At 58.8% G+C, this 12,013-nt stretch overlaps 1 protein-coding gene across 2 annotated transcripts in view; it reads left to right on the top strand.

The window, feature by feature from the left end:
* Nucleotides 1–11,634, top strand: part of OLFM2 (olfactomedin 2) — an 88,401-nt gene extending 76,767 nt beyond the window's left edge. For both annotated transcript variants that reach the window (XM_030547686.1, XM_030547685.1), the window contains exons 4-6: nucleotides 661–880; nucleotides 4,417–4,523; nucleotides 10,765–11,634. In XM_030547686.1, the coding sequence (XP_030403546.1) occupies nucleotides 661–880; nucleotides 4,417–4,523; nucleotides 10,765–11,442 (1,005 nt within the window). In that variant the 3' untranslated portion in view covers nucleotides 11,443–11,634. The remainder of the gene's footprint in view (nucleotides 1–660; nucleotides 881–4,416; nucleotides 4,524–10,764) is intronic.
* The last annotated feature ends 379 nt before the right edge of the window (nucleotides 11,635–12,013 follow it).

The following is a 12,013-nucleotide window of genomic DNA, read 5'->3' as shown; positions in this document are numbered from 1 at the left end:
GCGACAGGGCCCCCATCTTGGTCACTGTGTGTCTGGGCAGCGCCCAGCCCGATGTGGCCCCGATCTCGGTCGCTGTGTGTCTGGGCAGCGCCCAGCCCGATGTGGCCCCGATCTCGGTCGCTGTGTGTCTGGGCGGCGCCCAGCGCGACAGGGCCCCCATCTTGGTCACTGTGTGTCTGGGCAGCGCCCAGCCCGATGTGGCCCCGATCTCGGTCGCTGTGTGTCTGGGCAGCGCCCAGCCCGATGTGGCCCCGATCTCGGTCGCTGTGTGTCTGGGCGGCGCCCAGCGCGACAGGGCCCCCATCTTGGTCACCATGTGTCTGGCTGGTGCCCGGCACGATGGGGCTCCAATCTCGGTAACCATGTGTCTGGGCAGCGCTTGGCACGGTGGAGCTGGGATGTAGGGTGACCAGGCACTAGTGACCTACACACACTTTAAGTCCTGTCTGGGGGCTAAAACTTGAAGGCTCGTAAGGGATGTTGGAAACCCTTGGTGCTGGTGCTGGCCGGGAAGCAGAGGCAGCTGGGCGGGCTGTAGGTAGGGGGAGTGTCTGTGGGGGGGGAGTGATGCCTGTCCAAAGGGGGCATAGGGAGAGGGACCTGGCTGCTGTTAGGAGGTTGCATTTTTCACTTCACTGATTCCTCTGGCCACATTGACAGGAGCTGAAGGACAAAATGACAGAGCTGCTGCCTCTGATCCCCGTTCTGGATCAATACAAAACGGACACGAAAATGATTGTGCAGCTGAAGGAGGAGGTGAGGAACGTCTCGGGGAGCTTGCTGGCAATTCAGGAGGAGATGGGCGTGTATGACTATGAGGAGCTGCAGCAGAGGGTGCTGGTCCTGGAGGCCCGGTTACATGCCTGTATGCAGAAATTGGGTATGGAATGCAGCCGCCTTTCCCTCCCTTTCCGTCCTCTCTCTCTCACGTGCCTGGGACAGCACCCAGGGGCTCCCCTCTCTGCTTCGCAAAGGGCTCACACGCTGAGTGTGCCACTCAGTCGCGGGCCAAGAGGGAGGGCTTTGGGAGGTGGCATGAAAGTGCCTCTTTCATGTCTATTGCGTGTGGTTCCGCTCCCTGCGTTGTTTGTGCACACAGGGGAATGGGGTCTAGGGGCTAGAGCAGGGGGGGCTGGGAGCCAGGACTTATGGGTTCTCTCCCCAGCTCTGGGAGGGAAGCAGGGTCTGGTGGGTTACAGCAGTGGGGCTGGGAGCCAGGACTCCTGGGTTCTCTCCCCGGCTCTGGGAGGGAAGCAGGGTTTGGGGTGTTGGAGCAGGTGGAGGTGCTGCCAGTTGCTGAGGAAGGTGATGCAGGTTTCTGAGTCTGGTTCCAGGAGCCCAGCCCCAGTGACCCATGTCTGGGGATGCCCAGGGTCCTCTCTCACTTTTGGACTCCAGGGCCAGACTAGGAGGGTGACAGGAATTCCCCTGGGCCCCCACAGCGAAGGGCACCGGGAGTACCAGCTCCCATTTCAAAGCGCCTGGGACAGTGTCACCCTCATGCCATCTTTATTGTGGCTGAGCTGGCAGCTGATTAGCTCCCACGTGCTCCTGGCTGGGGCTCAGCCAGGGTCCAGGGGGCAGACATCCCGCCAGGCTGGGGCAGTGGGCTCGCCACTACACGCTGGAGAGAGGCCAGTGCTAGGGGACTGACGCCAGACAGCTGGGTTAGACTCCGCAGAGGGCACGTGCAGAGCGAGCAGCTAGAAGCACCAGCCCGAGGCAGACTGTGGCCCATCCAGCCAGTGTCCCGTCTCCCGCAGTGTCAGAAGTTGTATGGAGCCCTGCAGAAGGCAGTGATGGGATAATCTGCCCTCAGGGAAAACCCCTCCTGACCCCCAGTAGTTATACCCTGAAGCAGGAACTTTTCTAGCCTTCCAGAACACCTGCTTGTTTAGTGGATAGTCTCTGCATCGTATAAATGTCCAACACTTTTGTGAGCCCAGCTGAACTCTGCGTCAGCGACACCTTGTGGCAGAGAGTTCCACTGACCAACAGAAACTGTGTTTCCTTCTCACCACCTTTGAACTTGCCACCTTCCTGTTTCGCTAACCGTCCCTTAGCTGTGAGATAGGGAGAACAGAAGATCCAGCTGAGCCTTGGCCTGGAAGACAACTCTATTGTACGAGGTCGGCCCATGCTGAGAGCAGCCTAGCATTTATTCTTGCAGTGTTATTTGCATCACCATTACAGCAGTATTTAGCAGCACAGCACGAGACCATCCCTTCCTGCCTGAGCATTCAATGGGCGTGGCAGGGGGCAGGCACAGAGAGTGGAAGCAATCAGCCCCAGGTCACCCAGCAGACAAGAGACCCGGGTCTCCTGCCTGCCGCTCAGGGAAGGTGCATTCCCTGTCCCCCGAGCACTTTCTCTGGGCAAGACCAGCCCAAGATGAGAGCCAAGAGGAGAGGTTGGGGTAGGGAGGAGAATTGCTGAAGGAGGGGCCTGTAATCTCCATTTCTCTTCTGTAACTGGGGGCGCCGTGTTCCCCGTGAAGCAGGGGCAGCCCTTGCAGACGGCTGCCCAGCTCTGCCGGGCTGCCTGGCTCTCCCCTCTCAGCTTGGGTTGCTGCTTGCCCTCCGAGGTGGGCTGGGAACAGCTGCTTTTCACCTGTCTCATTGTCCAGGAGACCAGCCCATGGGCTGTATAAGCTAGAGATCCAAATACGTCAGTAGCCAAGGGTTGCAGGTGCTTCGGTTGGGCTGGGTTGCCCTTGGGACACCGCCCTGAGGCCTGGTTCTCAAGACAGAGGCAGTTTGCGGGTAGGACTCACTGCTCTGCTCTCTCCCTGCCGCCAACCCCTTGTCTAGATGCAGGTGGCAGATGCTGGGAGCTGTCCCAGTGCAGCGAGGCATCCACGTGGCTGGTTTGCCGCTCTGCTGAGCCCTTTCAAGTGCTGATGCTTAGAGCCTGGGGCCTGATTTCTGGTGCCTGTGCAGAGCAAGGGTGGAACCGGATTGTTTTGTGCCTGCTCTGCGTTGGCGGGATTGGCTGCCCCAGTGCAGAGTCAGAGGGAATCAGGATGTTTTCCTTAGCACTCCCCCACTCCCCTGGCATCTTCCCGGCTGAGCTTCCCCAGTGAACCCAGTTCTGTGATGAGCCAGCGTGGTGCTGGGCTGGGAAGTGGGAGAGCTGGGTTCTCTGGGGCTAGGACTGTCCCTCGCTCTCCATCCGTGCAGCACCTCGGAGGTGGTCGGTTCTGTGCCGCACTTGGCACGGTTGATGCCCTGATCTCGGTCAGGGCTTGGGCAACGTCCGGCACAGCAGGGCTCCAGTCTCTGCTTTAATATTGTAATAACTGGGGAAGGCAGGACTCAGCTGCTTTCCCCCAGCCCTGCTCTGGCTCGGTAGCTACTTGCGCTGCACCAGGGTGGGGGGAGCTGTGCACAGGGCAGGGGAAAGTTGGGCACAAGGCTCCAGGTGTTGATGAATTAGCTGAAGCAAAGTGGTATTTGCATGTGGGATTTTCAGCTGATCTTGGGCCTGCTTCCTTCTGAGCTGTGGTTTTAGGGTTTGATTTCACCAGGCAGAACAAAATCTGGGATCCAGCTCTCAGCTGGGCCAGTGACAACGGAGAGGAACCCAGGTTGTAATTATGCCTGTGTGAATCCAGTTACTCTAGATCCCCACTGGATTAACTGAGATCAGGTTCCAGGCCACAAACCCCCAGGAAGGTCACTGCTTTGCCTGGACATGAATCCCAGGGCTCAGGATCGACTGGGAGAGTGAGGAGTCTTGTACAGACATCAGCCTCCGCTGGCCGGAATTGACAGCGCCCCCTCAAAGGCACCAGAGCTCCAGGAAATTACACTCGCCGAAGATGGGGGCTGACTCAAGGCAGTTCCTGTCTAGCTCTGTCCTGGGATTGAGGGGTCCTCGTGGAGATGGGGGTGCCTTTCCCCCCACAGTCGCACTGCTTAACAGAAATCAGGGTTGAAAGGGATTCAGTTACACTGGTGCAAACGCCTGCGCTGCCGCCCTCCTGCCATGTGCTAGAGACGTGCGCATGCTGGGGAGACGTCGGGTTCACACAGACCCAGGGCAGCCAGCTGCAATCAGAGGCAGAGCACCCAATGTGACGAGCCTGATGTAAGAACACACCGCTAGCCTTGCTGTGCGGCTGGAGGCTGCTGCAGCCATGGATGGGATGAACGTTCCCCCCCCCCGACCAGTTCTGGGGAGGGACAGGAGCAGCATCTACCTGGCTCGGGGAGGCACCAGCCGACTGGCTGTCGGTAGGGGACGTTCTCGAAGCACTGCACAGCCTGGACAGGAGGCTGCCGAGCATGGAGGGAGCTCTGTCACTGCAGTCCCAGCCCCCTCCCGTGCACCCCGCTCTGCCCCCCACTGATCCCCGCCCACCTCAGTGGTTGGGCAGGTTTCTCTCCTGTAACTGTTCTCTCTCTCCTGCCGCAGGCTGCGGGAAGCTGACGGGCGTCAGTAACCCCATCACCATCCGGGCGTCGGGATCCCGGTTCGGATCGTGGATGACCGACACCATGGCTCCCAGTGCCGACAGCAGGGTGAGTGCCGAGGGCTTGCGCTGGTGGGTGGGGGCTGGGAGGAGTCCGGGGGCTGCCTCACCTTCCCATGGCTTCTCTCCCCTTGCATCACTCTGCAAAGCCTCAGTCGGCTGCAGGCCAAGTCTTCCATAGCCGTTTTGGGTGCACACCATGGAGGAAGGGGGCTGATCTCCAGCCCTCAAGATGGGCCCAGCACCCGCCGTCAGGACCGGATCTCTCAGCTCCTGACACACCCCTCGAGGCAGGGTTTTCCCAGGAGCTCAGCACCCAGCGTGGATCTGTCGTGCTGGGTGCGCCAGACAACCTGGCCACTTGTTCTGGTGCCTAAAGCAGCAGTTCTCAGACGTTTGTACTGGTGACCCCTTTCACCCAGCCAGCCTGCGTGTGCGATCCCCTTATGAAATAAAAACATGTTTTTTTAATTTAACTCTGTTATATATGCTGGAGATGGAGGCTGACAGCTTGTGACCCCCCATGTAATAACCTCATGACCCCCTGAGGGGTCACAACCCCCAGTTTGAAACCCCCTGGCCTAAAGGATTGCTGGCCCCGATCCTGGACAAGGAGCCCTTGCGAAAATTCCAGCCCCACTCTGTCTATTTCTGTGCCCAAGGCCAGTCCAGCCTTTAATCCAGGCAATGGGAAACACGCACCCCTTAAAAAACGCCTGTAACCGTGGCCAGAGGAGATGAGCCTGGCGGGGCGGGAGTGATGCTCCGCCAGCTCTGAAATCAGGCACTCCAGGCATTTCTATCATGGTGCCGCTTTAGCTCTTAAAACGTCGCCAAGCGTTCGATCTGCAGAAAGAGCAAGAACCCATTTAACATGGCAGACTGGGAAGGGGGGGAAGGGTTAATAAAACTCCGTGAAACACCCGTAGAGGTGCAGCGTCTTCATCCTGCAGAGCTCAGCGTCTCAGTGCAGTGAGCCCAGCAGAGCTCGAGAGAGGCGATTACTAGTGTAAAGAAATCCCAGTCCCCGTGAGATGCCAGCCCGTTTCTGCAGCCCAGCACCCCAGCTTTTCTGCCAGCAGTGCCAGGGCCGCACGCCGGAGGATATTAACAATGCGGAGCAGAAGCAGAGGCTCCTGTTTCTAATTCCACATCTCGCTCATTAATTGTCTTTCTGATGCACATCCTGCAAACAGTGTCGGGTGCCCCCTAGCAGCGTGTCCCACGTGCGTAGCCAGAGAGTGAGCCTGTTGCCTGGAGTAACCTCTGGCCACACGTTGGTACAAAGCGGGTTAGACCCTCTGCTGGCGTCACCTGGCACCAGGTGAGGGTCTGGGAACGACCGGGAACAGGTCTCGGGAGTTGGGAGAAAGCGTCCTAGGAAGGGGGTGGGGACAGGGAAGCATGCTGCATGCCCCCGGCGATGGTGTCTTGAAGCCTAAAGATATCCTAGGCCTTGTCGACTTGGAAACTGGGGTCAGACTGATGCCAACGGCTGCAGCTCACGCCGTGAGTTCAGTGCAGGATCATGCATGATCGTGTGCAGGGGGAATCGGGGCCTTACTTCTCTGTCTGTGAACCTGGGGGAAGCCTCTGCTGGCCGTGCAAACCTGTAGCCAGGGCCTTGTAAACACAGCCAGAGGCGTGCTGGAACCGTGGCAGAGCTGTTCCAGTTGTAACAGGCTGGCTGCAGGGGTGCAGCTCCATGGGGCTGTGCTTTGCACTTGGGCACACGCTTTGTGTCGCACATCTGCTAGTGCTGGGTCCTGCCTCGGATGCAGGATTGGGGGAGCGGGGAAGTCATCCAGAAGGGGCGCATGGTTCTGTGCATTTCCCAGAGTCCCCTGTGCCTGTGGCGATGCGCCGGGAGCTGGCGCTTTGCAGAGGGTGTTTGCGCTCCGCTCCTTGAGACGGTGCTGCACTGCCCTGGCCCCAGCAGGCGAGGGCTGTTTGTGTAGGGCTGGTGCCAGCTGGAGCAGAAGGCCAGCCCTGCACACCCACCCCCTGCCACGCAGCCCAGCCCTGGGCCTGAGAGGAGAGCAGAGGCTGCGTCCAGGCAGCTGTGCGACAGCGCTAGACCAGGCCCTCCACGCTCAAGTCAGTGGCGGAGTCTTGCCAGAGCTGGCGCAGTGCTGCCTTGCTGCCCGCACGTGGGTGCTGCTCCCTGCCGCTGCTCATCCGATTTTTGGTGTTAATCAGTGAGCCTTGGAGCCCAGAGTCTCCGGGCTTGGAGGAGTCCTCAGCAACCCCCACCAGCTCCAAAGGCCATAAGCGGTCAGAGAGAGGGACTGCACCTAGTGCTTGAGGAGGTGAAGCTGGGAGCCAGGACTCCTGGGTTCTGCTCCTGCATTGTGGGAGGGAGGGAAGGAAGCCGGGACTCCTGGGCTCCAGCCCTAACTTGGGGAGGGGGGTCTGGGTTTAGAGCAGGGAACTCTTGGATTCTTTCCCAGTGCTTGGGCAAGTCACTCTTTTCTGGGCCTCAGGAGAAGCATCGTTCCCTTGTCTCCTGTTCCTGTTCAGACCGGCAGGGCTGTCTCTCGCTCGGCGTCGGCAGCGCCCGGCACGCCAGGGCTCGATGCTGGCCGTGCTACAGGGGTGACCCCAAGGACTGCTTAGTGGGTGTGTCGTGGTACAGCACTGCTGTCCCAGCACCCCCAGAAGCAGAGCGAAAGCGCACTCGTTTGTGGCTGGTAACCAGTGGAGACGTAACTGGGGCTGCTGGGCATTTGAATTCATGAAGGAAGAGAGGCCTCCAGGATGCCAGAGTTCAGGCCCTCCAAGCTCTGGAGCTGCGTGGGAGCTTGGTGGGTGCTGGCAGCTCCGAGCTGCCTGGCTCATTAGCAAGGGCTCACGATGGATGTGATTGCTGCGTGTCGCTGCAAATGGCACGTTTTTATGTACGGCTCGGGTGAGCGGCAGGGGCTGATGGATGGCCGCTGGGAGAAATCGGATTTCTAACGTGCGACAGAGGAATCGGCCCTTTATTGATTGTGGGGTTTGTGTTTTCAAACCAGATGGGCAGAGGCCTGGGGGCGTCTCAAACCGGCCCCCAAGCCCCAGTGACTCTCCCCAGCATCCCGTGGGGATTGGGCCTGGACTCCTGTGCCCTAAGAACAGGCCTCGGCCCAGCGCTGGCGCTCGGGGAGCAGGGCTGGCTGGGCCCGCTGGGGGTAAGTGGCATTTCCAGCCACAATGTAGGACTGTGCTGAGATTGGGGGCGTGAGCGCATGGGGCTCTGTTCTCTGCTGCCCTGGGCCTGTGTCACCAGTCATTACCCTGCTGGGCAGGCCACTCTCTTTCACTGGCATACATGGCTGGGCCCCTGGGGCCAGATCCTCAGCTGGCACAAATGGGTGTAGCCCTCGTAAAGTCCCGGGGGCAGCCATGTGTTACACCCCTTCCTCCCCTAGTCCTCGGGGCCTGAAACGCATGGAATAACGTCCAAGGCCAGCAAGCCAGCCTGCACCAGGCCCTGCCCCCCCGACAGCCTGAGGGGACTCGTCTGCTCCCTATTTCTCTCCCCCTATTGCTGTGAGAGCCCTGAACGCTGCAGCAGCGACGCACCCAGCAGAGCGTCCCGTTTGCAGCGGCGTGGGGCAGGGCCACATCTCTCTGCCGTGGAGCGGCAAGCGCTGGGATGGCCCAAGGGCTGCAGTGAGTGTGCCCGGGGCAGAGGGCTTCCTCTCACTGCTCATGCTGGGGCCAAGCAGCCAGGGCAGGGATGGCTTATTCAGCCTCCCCTAATCCAGCCCAGGGCGGGACTGTTCTGTCGAGTCTGTTCGCCGGGCTCTGCACGTCCCCTGTTAGTGACACTCGTCCCGCCGAGATCAGGGGCCTGTGGGCGCGGCACGGCCGCCGGCCACCTCGAGCCTGGCCTGCGAGAGGTGCTAGCACAGTATGCTCAGCGCTTCTTGTGAAAGCGACGAAGACCTTCAGCTTCCATTAAAAAACAGCTGGTTTTCAGCCCTTGGGGTTACGAACAGACCCTGGTGTCATGGAGTCCCTGGGCGAGGCTCTGGAACTGCTCCCCACAAAGCCAGGCAGGACTTTGGGGAGCCTCTTCTCCCTCGGGGCAGACTGTCTGCAGGGCAAGAAGCTCACACGGCTTCACCTCCTGGGTCTCTCCTTGGAGCATTCAGCATCCTCTGCCCCTCCGTGCGCTTCCCACAGCGAGTTCGCCCCAGTGGGGTCCTGGGGAACCACAGGGACCTGCACCCCCACTTTGCAGTCAGACGTGACTCTCAGCCAGCCAGTAACACAGAGGTTTATTAGATGACAGGAACAGGGTCTAAAACAGAGCTTGTAGGTACAGAGAACCGGACCCCTCGGCCGGGTCCATTCTGGGGGGAAGTGAGCCAGACCCCCACGTCTGCACTTCACTCCACGTCCCCAACCAGCTCCAGACTAACAACCCCCTCCAGCCCCTCCTCCTGCTCAGCCCCTTTCCCGGGCCAGGAGGTCACCTGATCCCTTTGTCTCCAACACCTTCAGCTGGCACCTTTGCAGGGGAGGGGCCCAGGCCATAAGTTGCTAGGAGACAGAGGGCCAGGCATTTAGGGGCACTGGCCCCTTCCTCTGCAGCAATCACACACCCTTATTCCACCACCTAGATATTAAGAACTGCATAGGGGACACTGAGGCACCAACACAGTATTCAGAGAAAACATTAAGAACATTCCCAGTTCATCACCAGAGAGCTCGAGACCCCGGCAACGGAAATGAACCCGAAAGGTTAGTGTTAAAAGCAATCGCCTGATTTCGGGGCCTGGCTCGAGCGTGTTCACAGACCCGTGGCTGCCTTTCACATGGGTTGCACGGGTGGAGATGACGTCAGAAAGTCCCTTCGCTCGGCCAGAAGCTGGAGCTGGCGTCTCTGCCCGTCCCGCTCCTGTTTCCACCCGAGGTTTAACGTGTGGAGCTGCTGTTCAGCAGGCAGGGCCCTTGCCAATAGACTTTACTGGGGGTCTGCATGGGGCTCAGGGGAGCCCTTGCACTCCCTCCCCTTTCATTCTTCTGTAAATATTTAAGCCAATGTGACAGGCGGGGGGGCTGCTGGTTCAGTTAGCCCCAGCTCGGCCTGCCCCAAAGGCTCCTGCCTGGACTCAGCCTGGGCTGCAGCTCCAGGAAAGCATGAAACCTTGAAGTCCTGCTCTGGCATGGGGAGCTGCCCGGGCTGGCAGGGCTGAGGGCCAGGGGAATCATTGCTCTGTGCGGAGAGGGAGCGTCGCGGGGCAGGCGTCCTTGCTGCTGCTGCTGCAGTGCAGGGGCTGGAAAGTCGCAGAGGGGAGCCCGCGCAGAATACAGGGGAAGATGCGCCGTGGTCCACAATTCAAAACTTTTCGCTCAGCAACCCCCCAGGAGTGGGGCCCTTTCATGATCCCCGTTATGCAGATGGGGGGTCCAGGCTTCGTGCTGGGCCCTGCCCAAGGGTTGGGGGGTGTCACAGAGTCCCCAAGTGATGCTCTGGCACTGCTCCCTACGAAGCCAGTCAGGACTCTGGTGAAGTCTCCTGTCTGTGAGCAGACTGTCTCCAGGGCAAGAAGCTCACACGGGTTCACCTTCCTGGGTCTGACCTTGGAGCATTCAGCATCCTCTGCCCCTTCATGCACTTCCCACAGTGAGTCCACCCTTGTGGGGTCCTGGGGAAGCCAGAGGGTCCTGCACCCCCACTTCGCAGTCAGACATGACTCTTAGCCAGCCAGTAAAACAGAGGTTTATTAGATGACAGGGACACGCTCTTAAACAGAGCTTGTAGGTACAGAGAACAGGACCCCTCGGCCAGGTCCATTCTGGGGGGCAGTGAGCCAGACCCCTATATCTGCCCTCACTCCTCATCCCAGCCAGCTCCCAAACTGCAAAACCCCCTCCAGCCCCTCCTCCTCTGGGCTTTGTCTCTTTCCTGGACCAGGAGGTACCTGATCTCTTTGTTCACCTTTAGCCATCCCCTTGCAGGGAGGAAGGGCCTTGGCCATTTGTTGCTAGGAGACAGAGGGTTGGTGATTTATACACCCTGGCCTTTATCCCACCATCTAGAGACTTAAGAAATGCACAGGGGAAACTGAGGCACCCACACAGTATTCAGAGGAAATATTAAGAACAGTCCCACTTCGTCACAGGGGGCCCAGGCCTTGTGCTGGGTCCCACATGGGGTGAGGGATTGGGGGGCCCAGGCCTCATGCTGAGGCTTGCCCAGGGGTTGGGGGCTGGGGGGCCTTGGCCCCATGCAAGGGTGAATTTCCCCTGGGATCCGCTGCCCCGCTCTAACCGTGTGGCTGGTCTCTCCCACCCAGGTCTGGTACATGGACGGTTACTACAAGGGGCGCCGGGTGCTGGAGTTCCGGACCTTGAACGACTTCATCACGGGCCAGAACTTCGTGCAGCACCTGCTGCCGCACCCCTGGGCCGGGACGGGCCACGTGGTCTTCAACGGCTCCCTCTACTACAACAAGTACCAGAGCAACATCGTGGTGAAGTACCACTTCCGCTCGCGCAGCGTGCTGGTGCAGCGCAGCCTGAACGCCGCCGGCTACAACAACACCTTCCCCTACTCCTGGGGGGGCTTCTCCGACATCGACTTCATGGTGGACGAGAACGGGCTGTGGGCGGTCTACACCACCAACCAGAACGCCGGCAACATCGTGGTGAGCAAGGTGGACCCGCAGACGCTGGAGATCCTGCGCAGCTGGGACACCGGCTACCCTAAGCGCAGCGCCGGCGAGTCCTTCATGATCTGCGGCACCCTCTACGTCACAAACTCCCACCTGGCCGGGGCCAAGATCTATTTTGCCTACTACACAAACACTTCTAGCTACGAGTACACGGACATCCCGTTCCACAACCAGTACTCTCACATCTCCATGCTGGACTACAACCCGCGGGAGAGGGTGCTGTACACGTGGAACAATGGCCACCAGGTCGTGTACAACGTCACGCTCTTCCATGTCATAAAGACTTCGGGCGAGTTGTGAAACCGCTGCCGGATTGGTTCTTTGCTCTTTCATTTTTTACACTTCGGGATCGACCGTTCTTTTCATGAGGCAAAGCCCAGAGGTTCTTCTTTGTGGTTTTTTCTTTCTTCCTGTGGTTGACATGACGCATGGATCTCGTCTGCTTTCGTTGGAGCCAAGGTCAATTATTTTATTTTATTTTATTTTATTATTGGTGGCAAATAAAAATGATCTCTTTGACATTTGATGGGGCTTGTGCCTTTTCTTTCCGATTGTGGCCATGTCTCTCTGCTTCTGTGCAGGGGATGTGGGATTCTAATTCCCATGGGGAATTCACCCGTAAATACAGAAATATGTCAGAGTGGCGCACAAACATTAAAAAGTGCATTATAGAACCAGAGGGGTGAGAAATGTAAACATTCAACAGCCAGAGTTAACTATTGAAATAACAGCAGCTGTTACAGCTGAGTGCCGAAGCGCAGACATACCCAGCAAGAATAATGGTAAATGTTAAAAATGACCGAGATAAAATGTATATAACGCAAAGGATAAATGTTAAAAATGATACATGCAAGTAAAATTCTGGCAAGCG

Source organism: Gopherus evgoodei, unplaced genomic scaffold (assembly GCF_007399415.2).
Source record: "Gopherus evgoodei ecotype Sinaloan lineage unplaced genomic scaffold, rGopEvg1_v1.p scaffold_66_arrow_ctg1, whole genome shotgun sequence".
NCBI classification, from domain to species: domain Eukaryota; kingdom Metazoa; phylum Chordata; order Testudines; family Testudinidae; genus Gopherus; species Gopherus evgoodei.
This window is presented reverse-complemented; position numbering and strand designations above follow the sequence as displayed.